Source organism: Leucopleurus acutus (genome assembly GCF_964270905.1).
Source record: "Leucopleurus acutus genome assembly, chromosome: X".
NCBI lineage: Eukaryota > Metazoa > Chordata > Mammalia > Artiodactyla > Delphinidae > Leucopleurus > Leucopleurus acutus.
The window spans coordinates 45,903,608-45,923,292 of record NC_139148.1 but is presented as its reverse complement, the minus strand read 5'-3'; the positions used below and the strand labels follow the sequence as shown (position 1 = coordinate 45,923,292).

General features: G+C 46.2%; 2 protein-coding genes across 2 annotated transcripts in view; one reads left to right on the top strand and one right to left on the bottom strand.

Annotated features, from left to right (window-relative positions):
• Positions 1 to 19: 19 nt before the first annotated feature.
• RIBC1 (RIB43A domain with coiled-coils 1) lies at positions 20 to 7,814 on the bottom strand (the record flags this gene model as incomplete). Its single annotated transcript, XM_082864482.1, is given in 7 exon segments — positions 20 to 325; positions 393 to 787; positions 1,228 to 1,346; positions 5,453 to 5,706; positions 5,708 to 5,795; positions 5,999 to 6,080; positions 7,698 to 7,814. Coding segments are annotated over 7 exon segments (1,170 nt in total). The 3' UTR covers positions 20 to 210.
• A 6,412-nt stretch (positions 7,815 to 14,226) lies between these two features.
• The window catches only part of SMC1A (structural maintenance of chromosomes 1A), a 32,209-nt gene continuing 26,750 nt past the window's right edge, over positions 14,227 to 19,685 (top strand). Inside the window, exon 1 of the mRNA XM_082864975.1 lies at positions 14,227 to 14,386. Within this exon, the coding sequence (XP_082721101.1) occupies positions 14,278 to 14,386 (109 nt within the window). The 5' untranslated portion in view covers positions 14,227 to 14,277. The remainder of the gene's footprint in view (positions 14,387 to 19,685) is intronic.

Below are 19,685 nucleotides of genomic sequence, written 5' to 3'. Positions count from 1 at the left end.
GCCCAGGGGTGGGGCGGGAAAGGCAGTACCTCACACCTTTTGTGTCCTATTACAACACGTGGCCTTGATTTTAGTGAATAACTTTATTACCTAGGGTCAAAGGTGGGGGTGCTGGCTCAGCTCTCCCACTGGGAAATGGATCATCTTCCTCTCTTGACTCAGCCTCTGTGAGCTTGATTGATGGAGGAGGGAGAGATGACCATCCAGAGCTCAGCGGCTGCTGGTGTTGAATTGCAAGTGATATTGGGCTGTAGGTTGATTGGTGTAGATTATTGAATTCAGATAGAAATCCAGAGGCCTCAGGTGATGAGCCTTCCCTCTCTCCCTGGCCCTTGCCATCCGTCTCCACCCTCCCTTGGCATTCATCCCTGCTGCCACCCCCTAGAACTCACTGGTCTTTTTGCTCCTTAGCCAGCTGCTGGTTGAAGGAGCCTAGTACCCTCCGAAATTCAGCACACAGCTCCCTCTCCTGCTCTTCTAGCTCCATTGCTGCCTGGGCCAAGCACATGGGCTGGCTTTCCCATTTGGTATCCAGTGCTTGTTCGGTCTGGCGCTGTGCCTCCTTTTCATGGTGTTGCACCTCCTGTACTTTCCTGATGGCAGCTCTCTGCTCTAGAATCACGCCCTTCCAGCAATAGGGCAGGACCCTGTGGGGAGCCATAGGGTTTTGGGCGACCTGGGGGTTCTCAGTCAGTAGTTCACTTGTGATCTGGTTTTGGTTCTCCATGAGGTTGTCCTCCTGTTGGTGCTGATGCTCACGGCGCTGCTGCTTAGCCATCTTAGCTACCTGGTGGGGCCCCCGAATGTGAGCATTTGGATGCCAACCTCAGGGAACTCTCAGTCACAGGGGAGGGGGAGACATGGCCCTACTCTCCTTCATCTCAGGGAGAGAAGGAACAGATACTGCATGGCCTTTGAGTGACTTAAGGTGGGGGAAGGGGTGAAATGGGCAGGGAACTCCCCTGCCCTCTGGAAGCCCTTAGACTAAGAGGCTGGGGAAGGGAGGGCAGTGTTCTGTTCTCAGGTCATCCTGAGTCTGGAGGTGGGGAAGGGGACCGTCTGCCCTAAGAGGGCCCTTGGGTGAAGGGGGAAATCCTCAGGTAGATGAGAGGGCTGGTGTTGATTCAAGAAGGGTTGTGAGGGGAAAGATGTGGCTGAGGTTCCCCAGGACTTTGTTCAGGGGACTGGGGAGAGCCGGGTGCACTGGATGGCTCTGGCCATACGTACCTGGGCCTTGTTGGCGTTGGCCATGGCAGACATTATGGCCTTGTGGCAGCAGTCCTCCAGCTTGGCCAGCTGGGTGGCCTGCAAGTCCATGGCTAGGCGCAGCTGTTCACTGAGCATATCTACACAGAGAAATATGGTCAGGGCACTGTACTGGCTTGCTGCATTTCTGGTTCACTCATTCAGCCATTTGTTCAGCAAGCTTTGTGGATGTATGTGTATGTATGTTTCGGAAGCGGGTAATGTCCTCATTGGAGGGATGTGTGGAAGGAGGTACTCTTTGGGGCCAGGGATAACCAAAGTGACAGCAACAAGAATTTCTCAGGTCCCTCACTGAAAGATGCCTCCAATGGACCGGAGTCTCAATGCAGCTCTGTTGCTTCTGGGCTGTGTGACCTTGGGGAAATCATTTCATCTCTGAGCCTCAGTCTAAGGGCCATGTGTTGGGTTCTGAGGATACCAATGAATTAGATCCTGTCCTCAGAGAGTTCCTTGTCTAATGGAGGAGATGGATCAAATGTAGATCATCATACCACAATGTGGTAAGGGCAATGACAGAGATGTATGTAGGGCATTAAGAGAGCTTTGGGTGAGAGGAAGGCTTCCAGGAGGAGGTGATCCTTGAAATACATGTTGCATATAGTCAGAAAGGGCAAAGGGCATTCCAGGCTGCAAGCACAGCATGAGCAAATGTATTGAAACTTTGCTTCAATCCAGCCACACCAGTCTCCTTGCTGTTTCTAGAACATGCCAGACGTTCCTGCCTCAGGGATTTGCAATAAACGTTGCTCTTGTCTCATGCTCTTTTGCCTCCCTCAGGTCTTTGCTCAAATGTTACCGCCTCAGTGAGGCCTTCTGTCTCTCCTACCTAAAATTGCCACCTGCCTGCCCCCAACATTTATCCTCCTTCTCTGATTTATTTTTCTCCCTAGCATTTGTCACCATCCAATATACCCTACATTTTACTTAATTATTTTTGTCTATTGCCTGTCTCTCTCCTCACTAGAAGGTAACCCTTGTGAAAGCAGGGATTTTTGTCTGTTTTATCCACTACCATGCCCTAGCACCTGCATCAGAGCCTGGCACATAGTGGGTGCTCAATAAATATTTATCAAATGAATGAAGGAAGCCAAGAAACAGCATGGTCTGTATCTTAAATTACAAATAGTCTGCTCTTCCTAGAGCATAAAATGCAAGTGACTAGGGAGCTCTACAGGGGCCAGACTAAGGACTAAAAACTTGACCCTGAAGGTGGTGGGGAACATGGAAGGATTTTAAGTAAGGGGGGTGACACAGATCTGCATTTTAGAAAGCTCCTTTTGGTGGCCAGTATAGAGGACAGTCAGGCTGGTGGGAGACAGTTGATGTAGGGAAGCCATCTTGGAGGCTAAGGCAGTAGGCCAGTTGGGAGGGCTCAAACCAGGCCAGTGATGGAAAGGATGGAGGGGAAATATATGGAGGTTACATCAGCAGTACTTGATGGATTGGATGAGGGAGTAAGGGAGAAGAAAGACTTGGATGCTTTCCAGGGTCCTGGCTGGGATGACTCCATGCATCGTGCGGCCACCACTGGAACTAGAGGATACAGAATTTAGAGCAGGTTAGGGAGCACTGATGAATTGTTTAGGAAGCTGAGTTGGAGGTGGTCCGCAGGCACCTGGATATCTGATTCTGCAGGTAAAGAGTCCTCAGCACAGAGGTGGCGACATTTTAGCTGAAACCAGAATGAGGACCGAGGGTGCCTGAGGCAAGTATGCAGGGTAAGGAGTGCGCCAGGGACAGAGTCTCAAGAAGGAAGAAGTAGAAGGAAGAGGAATCCATAAAGGGCAGACAGAGGAGGAATGATCGGAGAGCTACAAGCAGAATGTGCTGTCACAGAAGCCAAGGAAGAGAGAGGTTCAAGAAGGAAGATGTGATCATAGTCAAGTGTAGCAAGAAAGTCCCAGTCAAGGAGAAAAGACTGAACAGAGCCTCTTGTACCTGATAACACAAAGGGCATTGATGATTTTAGTAAGAGCAGTGTCAGTGAAGTTGTGTGGGGAGAAATGAAATCTCAGGGGTTGAGGTGTGACTGGAAAGTTCAGAAGGAAAGAGCAAGTGGAAGCAGATTTTTCAGAAAGTATGGTTGTAAAGGAAAACAGCTAGCTCACAGCATCTAGAGTAATCACAGAGTGGAGGAGACTTTTGTTTTTTTCCTAAGAAGGGTTAGACACAAGCATGCTTACAGCCTTCACAGAAGGGGCCAGTGGAAGGGCAAGTGTTGAGAACCCAGCGGGGAGTACCTAAGGGAGCACAGCCTGTGTGGGAGGCAGGGGGAATGGGGTCCAGAGCATAGGTTGAGGGGTTGGCTCTGGAGAGGCACAGGGACACAGATTTCAGAGACTGGAGGGCGGGGGAAGGGAGGATAGAGGTGCCTTGTTTCATTTCACTCTTCGTAGCAACCCAGAGAGGAAAGATCAGCCCCATTTTTCAGATGAGGTCCAGAGGTGAAGTAAAATGCCCAAGGTTACACAGCCAGCAAGTAGTAAGTTGGGATTTGAATCCGGATCTCTCGAGGAATCAGCCCATGCTCCTTCCATGACATTACACAGACTCTCTCCCAGCATTCTGCTGTCCCTGTTGCCTTGCTCTACCTTCTTGTAAACCTGCCTGCTGCCATTGGGCAGCTGGCCCCTGGTTCCACTGCAACTGTTCTGACAAAAATCACCAAATACTCCTAATTTCCAAATCTCATTTACCAAATCTCATTTTCAAGTCTCATTCTTTTCCTATCTGAACTTCTCTGGGGCATTTGACGTTATTGATGACTCCCTCTCTGAAACTTCTCCCTTGGCCTCTGAGTTCCCAGTTTCTCATGGTGACTGACAGCAAGTGTGGCATAGCAGTCAAGAGTGCAGGCTCTGGAGCCAGCCTGCCTGAGTTCACTTCCCGCACTTCCCGCCTCCATCACCCACTAGCTGTATGATTTTTGGCAAGTTATTTAACATCTTTGTTCTTCAGTTTCCTCCACCGAAGATAGGGATACTACTAGTACTTGACTCATAGGGTTGTCGTGAGGATAAATTGAGTTAATACATGGTAGAAAGCTTGACACAGTGTCTGGTACACAGTAAGTGCTCAGCAAAGGTTAGTTCTTCCTTTTGCTACCTGCTCTGCCTAGAATGACCTTTTCTCATTCCCACTCTCTACCTTGCCGAAATTGTACCCAACTTTCCCAAACTGCTTCCTGACAGCGGGCCTGTGCAAACCCCCTACCCTGCTTCCTTTCCTTTGTGAGAACTGACCACTCCCATATTGATGTTTCCTCCGTGTCCTATATATACTTCTATCACAGTATCGCTCATAGTACCTAACGCAGCGTTAAAGTATAGATATGTGCTGGTAAATGACTTGTGCATGTATCTTTTCCTCTTACTCTACACTGATTTTCTGGAAGGCATGGTTCTGTGGGTTCCTGGAGGGTAGGGTGCCTTTCTTGTTTACTTTGGTCAATTGTTCATTCAACAATGATTTATTGAGCTCCTGACACTGTGGCAGACAATGTACTAGGCAACTGGGATATAGGGGTGGAAATGAGATATGTGGTTCATCTTCAGTGAGCTGACATTTTGGAGAGAAGACAGACATTCCACAAATACTTTCAGATACTTAGTTACCTCTGTGATAAGCGGTATAACAGAACAGGGTGCTATAACAGGGGTGGTTTTAAAGGTGAGCAGTGTGAGTAGATAAGAGATGGTCCTTGCCTGTGAAAGGCTTACTCTAATGGAAAAGGGGGACATAGCCACAGATGTCATAGTAATATTGATAATAGCTACTGGTTATTGAGCACTGACGCTTGTGCTTTACTTACAGTATCTCATTTCATTCTCATACGAGCTCTTTGTGGTATGGATTCATTTCCTCATTTTAAAGATAAGGAAACTGAAGCACAGAGAGGAAAATTCATTTGCCCAAACCAGCTAGTAAGCAGCAGAGCCATTAGGTTTGTCTTCACTGTGCTGCCTCCAGGTAATGGAGTGCCAGGCTGATTGGGGATCAGTGGCTATACTGTCAGTTGATGAAGGAAGTCAGGGAGGTTGGGGCCTGCTCAGTCTAACCTTTCAGCATCAGCCCCTATGGGTAACTGGACCTCCCCACACAGTTCTGGTCTTCTGGGCGCTGTATCCAGCTCAGGATGACTCCCCACTAGGCCTCAGGTCACAGCCTGGAGGGCCCCGCTGCTTACCTGCACAGTTCTCCTCAACTCTGGCTTGCTGTTGCTCTTGCAGCGGCTTCTCCAGGCTGTGCATGAACTCTTCCTGCTGCATTCTCAGGCATATGGCCCTGTCCAAATCTTCCCCAGAGAAGCACTGCAGGCTGGTTGGGCCCCGGTGGGGATCATTGTCACCAAGATGAGCTGGAAACTCCCTCCAGAGTCGGTCTGAATCCCAAAAGTCAAGTTCACGCCTTTTCTTGAGCTGCTGCTTCTGCTTCCGAAACTTGCATTTTCTTGGCCAGCTGACCTGTCCGTTCTGCCTGTTCCTTCTGTAGTATCTGAGCCACCACATCATATTGCACCTGGTTGGTACCTGGGGGTGGTGGGTAGGGGCATGGAGAAGGCCCCACGGGAGGGACAGAGCCCACTCAGCACAGCCACTGTTCCCAAAGGTCAATCTGGTTTGTCTTACCACACCCCAGGCCTCAGGCCCCACTCCGAAGCAGAACTGCCCTGCCTTATCCCACTCGGCCCTTGCTTTTCTTCTTTGGCTGGTCCCTGGCCTTGGGCTTTTACCATAAGCTGCCACCTTGCTCTGCTTTTTTGCCTTCCTAAGCTTTTTCTCTTCCACCTGGCTGTTCAGGGCTTCAGCATCCACCTGATCCCAAAGAAATGAGTTAAATCAAGGTACGGGCCCAGCAGTGGGCCTCGAATGCTCTAACATAGACTGCTCAGAATTTACCTGCTTCAAAATCCTCCTATAGGATCTCCAGTACCTACTGGATAATGTTCTACCATCTCAGCATGATTTGTAAGTCCCTCAGTGGTCTAGCCTCTTCCTCTGTCTCCAGCCTCATCTCATCCTCTTCCCCTCTCCCACCCTCAGAAGCTCTGCTTACAGTTCCCTGCACATCTTAGGCTGTTTCATACTGATAGCCTTTGCTCCAGCATCTCCCTCCACTTGGAACACTCTTTCCTCCCCTCTTTACCCAAACTCCTATTCATCCCTTAAGACCAGCTCAGACTTCACTTTCCTGACCCCTCCAGCAGGTGCTACTCCCATAGAATCTAGGGCCCACTGCCCACACTACAATGAAGTTTGCCTCTATTGATTATCTCCTACATCAGACTGTGAGCCTGCTAATGCCAGAGACTGGGCCTTAGTCAGCTTTGTATCCCTACTGCCCAACCCAGTGCTTGGCACAGAGCAGGCCCTGAGGAAACGCTTACCAACTAGATCTCAGTCACACCACTCATCCACCCAGCCAGCAATCTATTTTTTCTTAAACTATCAATATTTTCTCTTTATTTTGATTATAATTCATTTAAAACATTTCAAAATAGTGCAAAAGGGAATACAGTTTAGTGAAGAGTAAGTGTCCCTCCCATCTCTGTCCCTCAGGCTGGTTAACAGTTTCTTTCTTTTAAATATATTTATTTATTTTATTATTTATTTGGCTGCACTGGGTCTTAGTTGCAGCACGCAGGATCTTCGTTGCAGAATATGGGATCTTTTAGTTGTGGCATGCGGGATCTATTTCCTTGACCAGGGATCGAACCCCGGCCCCCTGCATTGGGAGCACAGAGTCTTAGCCACTGGACCACCAGGGAACAGTTAACAGTTTCTTATGTAGCCTTCCAGAAAGAGTTTAGGCATATGCATGCAATATCAAATATTCTTTTTTCTTTTTTAATATATTTATTTATTTATTTATGGCTGACAAAATATTGGCTATTGGGTCTTCGTTGCTGGGCGTGAGCTTTCTCTAGTTATGGCGAGTGGGGGCTACTCTTCATTGCATCTTGTTGTGGAGCATGGGCTCTAGAGCACAGGCTCAGTAGCTGTGGCACATGGGCTTAGTTGCTCCGCAGCATGTGGGATCTTCCCGGATCAGGGCTCAAACCCATGTCCCCTCCATTGGCAGGTAGATTCTTAACCACTGCGCCACCAGGGAAGCCCCCAAATATTCTTTTTAGACTTCTTTCGGCTCCATTTGCCTGTCTCTTGAGAACCAGGCCACTTGGCCCAGAGCTGACTGGAGAAGTCAGCTGTCACTGGCTCCTCTAACCCCAGTCTCTTCCCCTGCACCCCCAGTCCCCTTTCCCAGGCTCTTCCCACACGTGGGGGTGAGTGCCTTTTCACCCTCCTCCTTCCTTTCTAGCCCTACAGTCTGCTTGAATCAGGGAGGGGCTGTGATGGGCACTGCTATGTTCCTCTCCAGGTGTAAGAGTGAGGTGGCCCCTGGTCCAGAGAAAGTCCCTGCTGCCCACTCACCCGCATTTCTCTGGTCCACACATTGAAGAATTGGCTCTGTTGCTCCTTTTCTTGATTTCTTCTAGCCTCTATGGCTGCCACCTCCTTGGGATGTGGTGGTGGGTCTACCTTATACATCTGGAGCAAGAGTGAGGTGAATGGCCAATCAGTGCTCCTTGACTACACCCCCACCCCCATTCCATTCTCCCCACAGTATCTTACCAGTTATTGATTCCTACTGATTTTACTTCCTGACATATTTCATATCTGTGTTCTCCATCTCTGCTGTCACCACCCTAATTCAGGCCTCACAAGCTGGTGCCAGACAGTATTCCCAGGAGCCTTACTGGCCTCCCTTGCTCTAGTGTTATGCTCTCTACCTCTTTCTCTGCCTTGGCTACCAAAGTGATTTTTCTGAAAGCAAATCTGACCATGGCACGCCTCAGCTTAAAACCCTTAAAGGCAGCTTTAAAGCAAATGGTTCCCCAGTGTTTACAAGATAAAGTCCAACCCCCTTTGCCAGATTTATGAGTCTTCATGATCTGACCCCTGCTCACCTTTCCAAGTCTCAAACTCATTTACAACATCCCTTTTACATTATGTTCTACTTAGTTTTCCCCGTTTCAGTAAATGCCACCACCACTCCCCCTTTATTTTTATTATTCTCCAGTCAAATGAAAGGCTAGAGGGCTTAAATTTGCCTGTGTTCCTTCATGTTTTGGGAGGCCCAGTTCTGGCACGTGAGCCAGCCAAAGCCACAGCCCAAACCACTTCTGCTAACTTAAATCTGATCATGTCTTGCACCTGCTTAAAATCCTCCACTGGCTTCCTACTGCACTTACAATCAGATCCAAACTCCTTACTGTGGGCTTTCAAGATCTGGTTCCTGCACACCTCTCCAGTTCATCTCATGCCTCCCTATCCCTTGCTTACGGTGCTCCAGGCACACTGGCTTCCTATCAAGTCCTCCAACACTACAACTGTTCCCACCTCAGGGCCTTTGTACACCATGTTCCTTTGTTTGGAACACCATTCTTCAACTCCTTGTATAACTAGTTCCGGTCTCTCTCTCTCTCTCTCTTTTAACCATTTTGTAACTAAAATATTTGATGTATACAGGAGAATATATATATAAGCCATATGTAAGTTAGGAAGCATGATAAAAGAGACCCATGAACCAACTCCCCAACTTAAGAAATAGTGAATGATCAATACTATTGAAGGGTCTTATGTCTCTCCTCCCTCATCCTTACCCTAAGAGATAACCACTATCCAAAATGTTACCATTCCCTTACTAATATGCATTAATGTACTGTGTGTGCGTAACTCCCTGAACAATATTTTAAAACATTTTCTTGTCTCAGAATTTTATGGAATATCACACAGTATGCATTCTTCTGCATCTTGCTTTTTTCACCCACGTTCATTCTATCATTTAACAAATATTTATGGAGTACCTACTGTCAGATGATCCTTTAAGCATTTGGGAGACATCAAGGAGCAAAAGTGACAAAAATCTGAGTCCTTGTGAAAGTTACTTTCTAGTGGGGAGTACATTAAATAGTTTGTAAGAAGATAATAAGTGCTTCAGGAAAAAATATAGAGCAGGATAAAGGGAATTGGAAGTGCCAAGGAAGTGGGGGGCGTGTTGCAATTTTAAATATGGACATCAGGGGAGGCATAACTGAGAAGGTAATATTTGAGCAAATACTTGAAGAAGGTGAGAGAGTCTCCTATGCAGATAACTAGGAGAGCACTGCAGGCCGAGGGAACAAGTGCAAAGGCCTTAAGGTGGACAGAAGAGGCACACGTTCAAGGGGACAGCAGGGAGGCAAGGAGGAGTGGGAAATGACATTAGAGAGATTGGGTGGGGGGGTGCAGAGCATGTAGGACTTTATAGACCATTGTAAAGGCTGCGGCTTCTACTCTGAGAGAAATGGGCAGCCATTGGAGGATTTTGAGCAGTGGGAGTGATGTGTCCTGTCTTTGATTTTTAAAGGATCTTTCTGGCTACTCTGTTAAGAAGAGACTGGAAGGGAGGGGAGGCAAGACTAGAGGCAGGGAGACCAGACAGGAGGCTATTACAGTCGTTCAGGCAAGAGATGATGATGACTCACACCAGGTTGGTAGCAGTGGATGTAGCAAGAAGTGGTCAGATTCTGGATATATTTTGAAGGCAGAGCCAACAGAACTTCCTGATGGGTTGGATGTGCTGTGAGAGAGCAGTGTTAAGAATGACTTGAAGGATTTTGGCTGGGGCAGTCAGAGGAGTTGTTATCAACTGAATAGTCTGTGTGGGGAGAACAGAATGGGATGAGGATCTGGAGATCAGTTTCGAAGTGTTGAGTTTGAGAGGTCGATTAGATACCCACTGATAGCATACATATAGTATGGTAAATTTTGTTATTGTTCAAAAAGATTTGCTGTTGGGAATTCCCTGGTGGTCCAGTGGTTAGGACTCTGTGCTTCCACTGCACGGGACACAGGTTAGATCCCTTGTTCCCTCGTTGGGAAATTAAGATCCCAGAAGCCCCATGTGGCCAAAAAAAAAAAAAAAAAAATTGCTGTTCCTCCTTACAGAAGGATTCTATATCCTTACCTTATTGTCCTCAAGGTTAGCCACATGATCTGCTTTGCCCTCTGCAATGTGAGAATTGACATGTGCCATTCCCAAGCAGAACTAAGAGCCATTACATCATAGCCACTTTCTCTCTTCACTCTCTGCTGTGGGACCGGCAATGTCCCAGGTGAGCGCTGCCCCTTCAGCCTCAGTCCTGGAGTGATGACAGAGCAGAGATGTAGCCAACCCACAGTGGACAAGAAGCAGGAGTGAGAAATCTTTGTTTTTATGAACTGCTGAGACTTAAAAAAACATTTTTAAAGAGTTTATCTGAGCAAAAAACAAACCGGGCAGTGCCAAACCAGAAGCGGTTAAGAAGAGTTCAGGGAAAGATCTTTAAAGAGAAGAGATGGAAAGCAAGGAAATTATTTGATTGGCTATAGCTGAAGCACTTGCTTTATTTGAGAAAGCCTAGGTGGCTGTTTGGATTGGTTGTCCTTAGGTTTTTTTTTTTTTTAAACAGTTTTTAAAAAATAATTTTATTATTCTGCTTCTGTATAGCAAGACCTTACCTAACTGGAATTTAGTTAACCAGCAACCTCACCCACCCATAACATAGCTTGAAACTAAAAATAAACAAAAATAGATCACTTAAGGCTTTCTCAGGGCCTGTGTCAGAAACAATTTGTTCTTATGTAGCACATATTTTTACTAAGCTTTATATAGCCTATGATTTTCTTTTTTTTTGTCATCACAGTTAACATTTACTGAGTATTTACTGTAAACGTGCAATTATAAGCATGTTGTATTAGTAACTCATTTATTAGGTTGCACCATATAAAAATGCTGATATTTGACTATTTTTGACCTACTAGTATTCTTCTTAATATCTCTATGAAGTAGATATTATTTTTTTCACAACTCACACACACACACGTTTAAACAGTTTTTTAAAGGTTACTTTCCATTTACAGTTATCACAAAATATTGGCTATATTCCCCATGTTGTACAATACATCCTTGTGCCTATCTTACACCCAGTAGTTTGTACCTCCCACTCTCTCACCCCTATATTGCCCCTACCCCTCACTGGTAACCACTAGTTTGTTCTCAATGTCTGTAAGTCTGCTTCTTTTATGTCATATTTACTAGTTTGTTGTATTTATTAGCTTCCACATATAGCTGCTGAGATTTTGAGGTTGTTTGTCACCTCAGCATAATTTAGCCCATCCTGACTGATATAAGGAATTTAAAGCTATGAGGCAGTGAGAGATCTCTAAGGGACTGTAGATAGTTAAGAATGCCTCAGGGGAGACAGGGAGAGGAGGAGCCAGCACTGGAGGCTAAGGAGTGGCCAGTGAGGTGGGAGAAAAAATGGGAATGCCTGAGAAGCCAAGTGAAGAAAGTGCTTTTGGGAGGAGAGAGTGGGCAACCAATGATGGGTTAAGTAAGATGAAGACTGAGAACTGACTAATTTGAAGGGGAGGGTTGCTGATGACCTTGATTAGAACATTTTTGGTGGGGCCTGACTGAACTGGGTTCAAGAGAGACTAGGACTCTAGTCAAACAACCCAGCAGCACAAACAATTTTTTAATTGCAAGAGGAAAAGAGAAAGGACTTGTAGATTAAAAGAGACATATATACAGGTGGAAAAGTTTCCCTAGCATATACCTAGGAGCGGAAGTGCTGGATCATAGGGCATAAGCCTATTTAAACTTTACGAGATAATGTTGTTTTCCAAGGAGATTGTACCAATTTATACTTTCACTATAGTGTATAAAAACTCTAGCCATTCCACATCCTCAGCAACACTGGATATTACAGACTTTTTAATTTTTGCCAACTTGTGGGTATAAAATTATAATTATCAGTTTTAATTGGAATTTTCCTTATTGCTAATGAGGTTGCAACATCTTTTCATGTGTGTTTTGTCCATTTTTCTTTCTCTTCTGTGAAGTGCCCATTCATATCTTTTGCTCATTAAAAAAAATCAGTTTGTCCTTTTCCTATTAATTTTAGGAGCTCCTTTTGTATTCTACACACTAATCATTTCTTAGTTTACCTGTGGCAAATATCTCCAATTTGTGGCTTGTCTTTTCACTTTATTATTATTTTATAATAATTTTATGGTAACAGTTGATACACACAAAAGAATATGGTTAACACATGTAAGTTATGAAGTATAACAACAAAATGAACACCTGTGAACCCTCCACAGAACCCAGAAAATAGAACAGTATCAATACTTTAGAAGCTTTCTGTGTGCACTTACCATCTTTTCACTTTATGTTGTAATTTGGAGGAATTTGAATGTAGTCAAATTTACCAATCTTTTCCTTTAAGCTCAAAAGTTTTTATTATTTAAGAAATCCCCTGAGGTCATAAAGATATTCTCCTATATATTCTTCTAAAATTTCTAAAGTTTTGCTTTTCTCATTTAAGTTTTTAATCTATTTGGGAATTGCATTTTGTATATGGTGTGAGAAGTAGGGATCCAATTTGATTTTTTTCCCCCCAAGCTCCATTTCATCTTAAATGGAACAGTAGTTCCTGTCAATTATATGAGATTGCTGTCCTTTGGTCATTTTATCCCCTCAGCCTGATCATGACTGTTTCTCCCAACTGAACTTCATTTACTAGATTGCATCAAACAAGCTTTCTCACTTTCCTGGACTTGTCCTAAGACTTTAAGACTCTTCCCAGCCTCCAGACATCATTTAAAAAATAGTTACAGGAATGGCTGTGGCAGCCACCAGACCCTTTTCATGTCTAAGTCTAAGCACCAATGCCAGCCTACTCATTCCATCTGTCACCACAATATAAGGTCACACTGAAGGGGAAGATTCCACAGACAGCCTCTTGGACTGCTAAGGCCATGGCTTAGTAAAAAGCAGGTATAAAGTGATGGGGGATGAGGGGATGGAGGAGAGGGATAGAAACATGGGAAACAGAGGGGAAGGGACAGAAAGGGCAGAGTCAGGGGCAGAGGCAGAAGAGAGGAAGGAGGGCAACAGGGCGGTTGATAGGGGTGGAGGGCAGAGAGAGAAGAGGAAGGGAGGAAGCAAGGGACGGCAGAGGGGGATGGAGAGGAGGGAATGAGATGGGGGTGAGGCATGGAGAGAGAGAGATGAAGTGGGGAGAAGGGAAGAAGGATAGAGGTGGAGAGCACTGGCTTAGGGACCCTGACTCCCAGGGGTTCACACAAAATATCTTTCTCAGCAAGGAGTCCCAATTTTGAAGCTCCAGGTTGGGTCTAGCATCAGGTCCAAGACTATAGCAGCTATAGCGGCAGTCTCTGAACTCTGCTTGGAGAAACAGGAGGGAGGCGGGGGATAGGGACAGTACCTCTGGCCATAGTTTTCCCCAGCCCGTATCCCAGTCGCTCCAGAGTATCCTCATCTCCATCCACGCCCCATCCCCCTTCACACCCCATCCCATCTATAACCCCACCCCACTCCACTTCCAACCCTACTCCACCCTCAGCAAGATCTGAACTCTAACACGGAATCCTCCCGCTGGCCCCTCCTTCTTGTACAGCCCTCCGCTCCCTGGGGTCCTTCCAATTCCCGACCCCGTTCTTGTTTGAGCCTTCCCGCCGGCCAGGCAAAAGCCGTAGCCGAGCTCCCACCTTCCTCTTGCCCTGGAGGGCATAATCCTGCTGTGACTCCTGGCTTGTCTCCGCAAGGATCTGCTCCTTCAGATTTCCCTCATCCCAACAGCTGCAGATTCCTCCCGGCCCCGCCTGCCTCCTCCAAGACTATGTTGGGTGTAGCGGCGGTTTGCGTTGCCGTGCGACGAGAAAGTGGGGAGGAGCCCAAACGCCTGTCGTAACCTCGCGCCCTGGCAACGGATCTAGAAAACCTCCACGTCAGCCCGAAGGCCCCGCCCGCGCCGGAAGCCGAAAATCCCGTTAGGCCTGGACTTATTATCGCGAGGTTTGCCGTCCGCCCGGCCTGCACTGCGGTGTTTCCCGCGCGGGCTCTCCCAGTTCGCGGGCGTACGGCGCGGCCTTTCTAACAGTCGGCGGCGCCGCCACGGTCATGGGTTTCCTGAAGCTGATTGAGATCGAGAACTTTAAGTCGTACAAGGGTCGGCAGATTATCGGACCATTTCAGAGGTTCACCGCCATCATTGGACCCAATGGCTCTGGTGAGATAAACCCGGCTGCGGCCCTGCTTAACGTCCCAGCCTGGACCCCCCTATCCGGCAGCACAGTAGTACAATCCAGCCTGTGCAGCCTGAAATGTCGCGAACCCTAACAGGTTCCTTGCCCTCCTGAGGGGTTCGACCTGGACCCGCTTTTCCCGCTCGGGTGCTCTGACGCGAACCTCTTCCCCAGATGTTAGTTGCCCGCTCTTTGTGCGACCCCCTTCCCGGCCCGAGTGGTACGGGCCGAAGTGTACGTTACCCCTCCCACTGCCCCCTGCAGCCAAAAGTGGCGCGTCCGGAGCCGGCTGCCAGTCGCTGGCCACGCAGTTCCTCCCCGGAGCAGCTGCATCCGGCCTCCACGCATTGTTTGAACCCCCCGGCAGATGTAGGACCGTTCGTGGCCCTCCCGTAGCTTCCGGGCCAAACGGTGTACTTCTGCTTCATCCCAGTGCCCCCTCCCGCCTCGCGTTGGTACACTCCAATTCCTTTTTTTTTTCTTTCTTTTAAAAACTCTTCTCTGGAGGCGGCACTTTTGAATTTCGGACTCCGTGCTCGCGTCTCCGGAGTGCTTGGGGTCTCGACTCCCCGACCTCAACTGAGAGGTCGGGATGCCTCGAATTCGAGGCATGCCTTTCCTACCACTGAAACCATCAAAAGTCAGAACTCATTTGCTCGTCAAATTTATTGAATGCTTACTGCTTTATAAGGAGTTACTCAGTCAAGGTGCTGTGGAAACAGCGGAGAACAGAATAAGCCATGCTTTCGGAGAACTTACATTCCAGAGGGGAAAGACGATAATAAAGGAGGAAATAAGTTATTTTTCGGCTGTGATAAGTGCTGTGCAGGATTGATGTGATACAGTGATGTGATAGAGTGACTTGGATGGCTTTTTAGGAAGAGTGGTCATTAGTTAACAATACTGTATTGTATATTTTGTATGTTTTAAAGTAGATCTTTAAAAAGTCACAAGAAAAAAATTAACTGTGAGGTGATGGATGCTAACTAAACTTATTGTGGCAACCATTTTGCAATATATACAAATACAGAATCATGTTGTACACCTGAAAGTAATACAGTGTTGTATGTCAGTTATATCTTGTTAAAACTGGGAGAAAAAATAAAAAGAAAGAAAAAGGAAGGAAAGGAGGAAAGAAAGGGTAGTCAGATAAGGCCTCTATTTCATATCTAAATTCCCCATCTCTAAATTATACACCATGGAGTCCTCCCATCTACGGACATTAGAGGTCTGTTTGGAATCCTGCTGTGTTCCTTCACCTCAGAGGTGTTCTAGCTAAATCACTTTCTAGCCTGAGGGGCTGCTCTTGCTGAAGTAGCTGTAACTGATGACCTTCCCTGGAGTCTTGCCTAGATATGGCTCTCTTTTAAGCAGGGTTTCTCAACAGCCCCACTATTGACATTTCCAGTGAGATAATGCTTTGCTGTGGGGTCCGTCCTTGTAGGATGTTTAGTAGCATCCTTGGCTTTTACCCACTAGGATGTTTAGTAGCATTGTAAGGTGTAGGATGTTTAGTGGCATCCTTGGCTTTTACCCACTAGGTGACAGTAGCAACCCCACCCCCACCCCCTCCAGGTGTGACAATCAAAAATGTCTACAGGGCTTCCCTGGTGGCGCAGTGGTTGAGAGTCCGCCTGCTGATGCAGGGGACACGGGTTCGTGCCCCAGTCCGGGAAGATCCCACATGCTGCGGAGCGGCTAGGCCCATGAGCCATGGCCGCTGAGCCTGCGCGTCCCTAGCCTGTGCTCCGCAACGGGAGAGGCCACAACAGTGAGAGGCCTGCGTACCGCAAAAAAAAAAAAAAAAAGGTCTACAGATATTACCAGATGTCCCCAGGGGGGAGGGGCAAAATCACTCCACCCTCTCCCACCTCATTTGAGAACTACTGGCCTAGACGGCTAATGCTTGGGGTTCCACTGCAGTTTCTTAGGATTTTGATGTGGTGGCCCCTGTGGAAAGAGCTGAGATGCACCTCTTGGCATTCAGTCTCCTCAACATGGGTAAATTTGTATACCAGGTATTCTGAAAAGGCCCTTGGTCTGACTGGCCCTCCTGTACCCTGTGTTTTTTTTTTTGACAGGCAAGAAGTAGATTTATAGGATGCTTGTGAGGGATACAAGTGGGAAGGTGAGGGAGCTCTGCTCCAAGGATTAAGTTGAGCTACATTTTTATAATCAAAGGAAAGTGGGGGAGGGGGAAGAGACCGCCTTCTTCCTCATTCTTCGAGTAGATGTCAGGCTTACATCCGACCCCATTCTTCAGTGCCCAGCTCCACAAAGCATTCTTTGATTCCCCTCAGTGAATTTCTCTCTGCCACATAGTAGACACTTGCTACATGTTAACGTTTATTCTGTTTTGTATCTTCATCACTGGTCTATGGAGTGCCCCAAAGAAGACATTCCTTGAAACATTATATCGTTGTTCAGGTCATAATGCTTGTTATAAAAATGTTTACAATATTGAATGATTGCGAGTAGGGAGGCCTTTGGTTGTGAGATGTTCTTGCCATCCTTGGAGAGCATGGGAGAAGCCCAAAAGTTGGAAATGGGTGCCTAAAAGGCTGACTCCTGGTCAGCATGATGTGCTAGTCCTGCTGTGATGAGGGAGACTAAGCTAAGAGTCCAGACCTGGTTAGGATAGGATTGCCATTTATTGAGCATTCACTGTGTGGCAAGTACTTTATTTATTAGGACACTTTACATTTAAATTCTCACAGTGACCCTAGGAGGGAGATACCATTATCTTTGTTTTATAGATGAGAAGACCCAGGCACAAAGAGTTGTGATCACTTGCACACTTGATTCTCAGAACCAGGATCAGAACCTGTGCCTGTCATACCTGTGCTCCTGCCACTCCCACAGAGAACTATGTGCCAACCATTGTTTTAGATGCTTTTACCCATGAGTCTTGGTTTTTCAGATTTTCCAGATGAGGGAAAGGAAGGTCAGCTAAGAAGTGGTGAAACTAAGATTAGAACCTGGTCTGTTGGACTAGAACCCAAGCTCTTTTTTTTTTTTTAATTTTATTTATTTATTTATTTATTTTTGGCTGTGTTGGGTCTTCGTTTCTGTGCGTGGGCTTTCTCTAGTTGTGGCGAGCGGGGGCCACTCTTAATCACGGTGCGCGGGCCTCTCTTGTTGTGGAGCACAAGCTCCAGACGCACAGGCTCAGTAGTTGTGGCTCACGGGCCTAGTTGCTCCGCGGCATGTGGGATCTTCCCAGACCAGGGCTCGAACCCGTGTCCCCTGCATTGGCAGGCAGATTCTCAACCACTGCGCCACCAGGGAAGCCCCTAGAACCCAAGCTCTTAATCACTGTCTTGTACTGCCTCTGTGGAAGGACCTGGGCTGCCATTTTTATAGTTGGGTAGAAGGGTTTTAGAAATCAGGTCCTCCGTTCAAGGTCAGATAGCATGTTGGGGGGAATCTTGAGATAGAATTTATAGAGATTAAACTATTCCCTACCCCCAACCCCAGTCTAAATTTTTTTTAATATATTTTTTCCTGAGTCTAAAATAGAGAAGGTAAAAACTGTGACTCCACTACTGAAAAGATAATCATGTTTAATGTTAAAAACCTTATTTATTTGAATAGTGAATATATGCACATGGTATAAAATTCAGAAAATTCCAAAGGATGTACAGTAAAAAAGAAGATTCTCTCCCTTCCCTGATTTGTTACCTATTTTCTTTCCCAGAAATGATCACTGTTATACTGTTTATATTTTTATGCCTTTCCCTCTCCCCAAGTTTTTTATTTTTATTTTTTGGCTGCATTGGGTCTTAGTTGTGGCATGCAGGATCTTTCGTTGCAGTGTGCAGGCTCTTCGTTGCGGTGTGTGGGCTTCTCTCTAGTTGTGGCGCGTGGGCTCATTAGTTGCAGTGCGTGGGCTCTCTAGTTGTGGCATGCGGGCTTAGTTTCCCGCGGCATGTGGGATCTTAGTTCCCCTACCAGGGATCAAACTGGCATCCCCTGCATTGCAAGACGGATTCTTAACCACTGGACCACCAGGGAAGTCCCCCCAAGTTTTGATTATGAAACTTTTCAAACTTACACCTGTGTTTTACTTAATCATTTGAAAGTAAATTGCAGACATAATGACGTTTTACCCCTAAAGGATTCAGCATTCATCTACTAAGATCACTCTTCTCCTGTTTACCAGTATACCATTATCATACCTGAGAGAATTAATTTCCTCATGTCATCAGTTATCCAGTTTATATTCAAGCTTCTCAAATTGCTCCCCAAAATGTCTTTTTGGGATTTTTTTGGAACCAGAATCCAATCAAAGTTTGTGTGCTGCCTTTGCTTATGTCTCAGTAATCTCTGTATCCTGGAATGGTTCTCCCCAAAAGACATTGACTTTTCAAAAAGACCAGACCAGTTGTCTTGTAGAATATCCCACATTCTGTGTTTGTCTTAAGGTTTCTTCATGGTGTCATTTACCATGTTTCTCTAACTGCTGTATTTCTTATAAACTGGAAGGTAGGTCTAAACGTTTGTTTATATTCAGGTCAAATATTTTTGGTAAGATACTTCATAGGTGATGCTGTGTGCTTCATGTATCACTATAGGAATATGCCTTTTTAAAAAAAATTATGTTAAAATACACATAACATAAAATTTACCATTTTAACCATTTTTGAGTGTACAGTTCAGTAGTGTTAAATATATTCACATTTTTGTGCATCCAATCTTCTGAACTTTTTCATCTTGCAAAACTGAGACTATGCTCATCAAATAACAGCTCTGCATTTTCCCCCTTCTCTCAGCCCCTGTGTGTTTTTTTGTTTTGTGTGGTTTTTTTTTAAACTTGGTTGAGATCAAACTATGTTGAGTTTTGTATCATGCTTGTTTCTCCTGTTGTGGGTATTTTCCCATGTCATCAAAGGTTGTAGAGGGACTTCCCTGGCTAATACTCCACACTTCCAATGCAGGGGGCGTGGGTTCGATCCCTGGTTGGGGAACTAAGATCCCACAGGCTGCACGGCATGGCCAAAAAAAAAAAAATGTTGTAGAATGATTTATTCTGTGAATATACCATTTCCTTAGATGGGGTTCTAGTTTTTGGCTGCTGTAAGTGGTAACTGCAAAGGAGCTGTTTTTCTAAGCCTTTGATCCAGGGCTTTGGTCAGGCCTAGCCTTTACAGGGGCAAAGCAGTATTTTGTCCTCCTGTTAGTCTGTGCACTGAGTGATTAGGGAACATTTATGTTCTTGTCAATGTCTCCTTTATTCCTTTTCCTCTCCCCTTCTTCCTGACTTCCCCTCCCCTACTTTGTCCT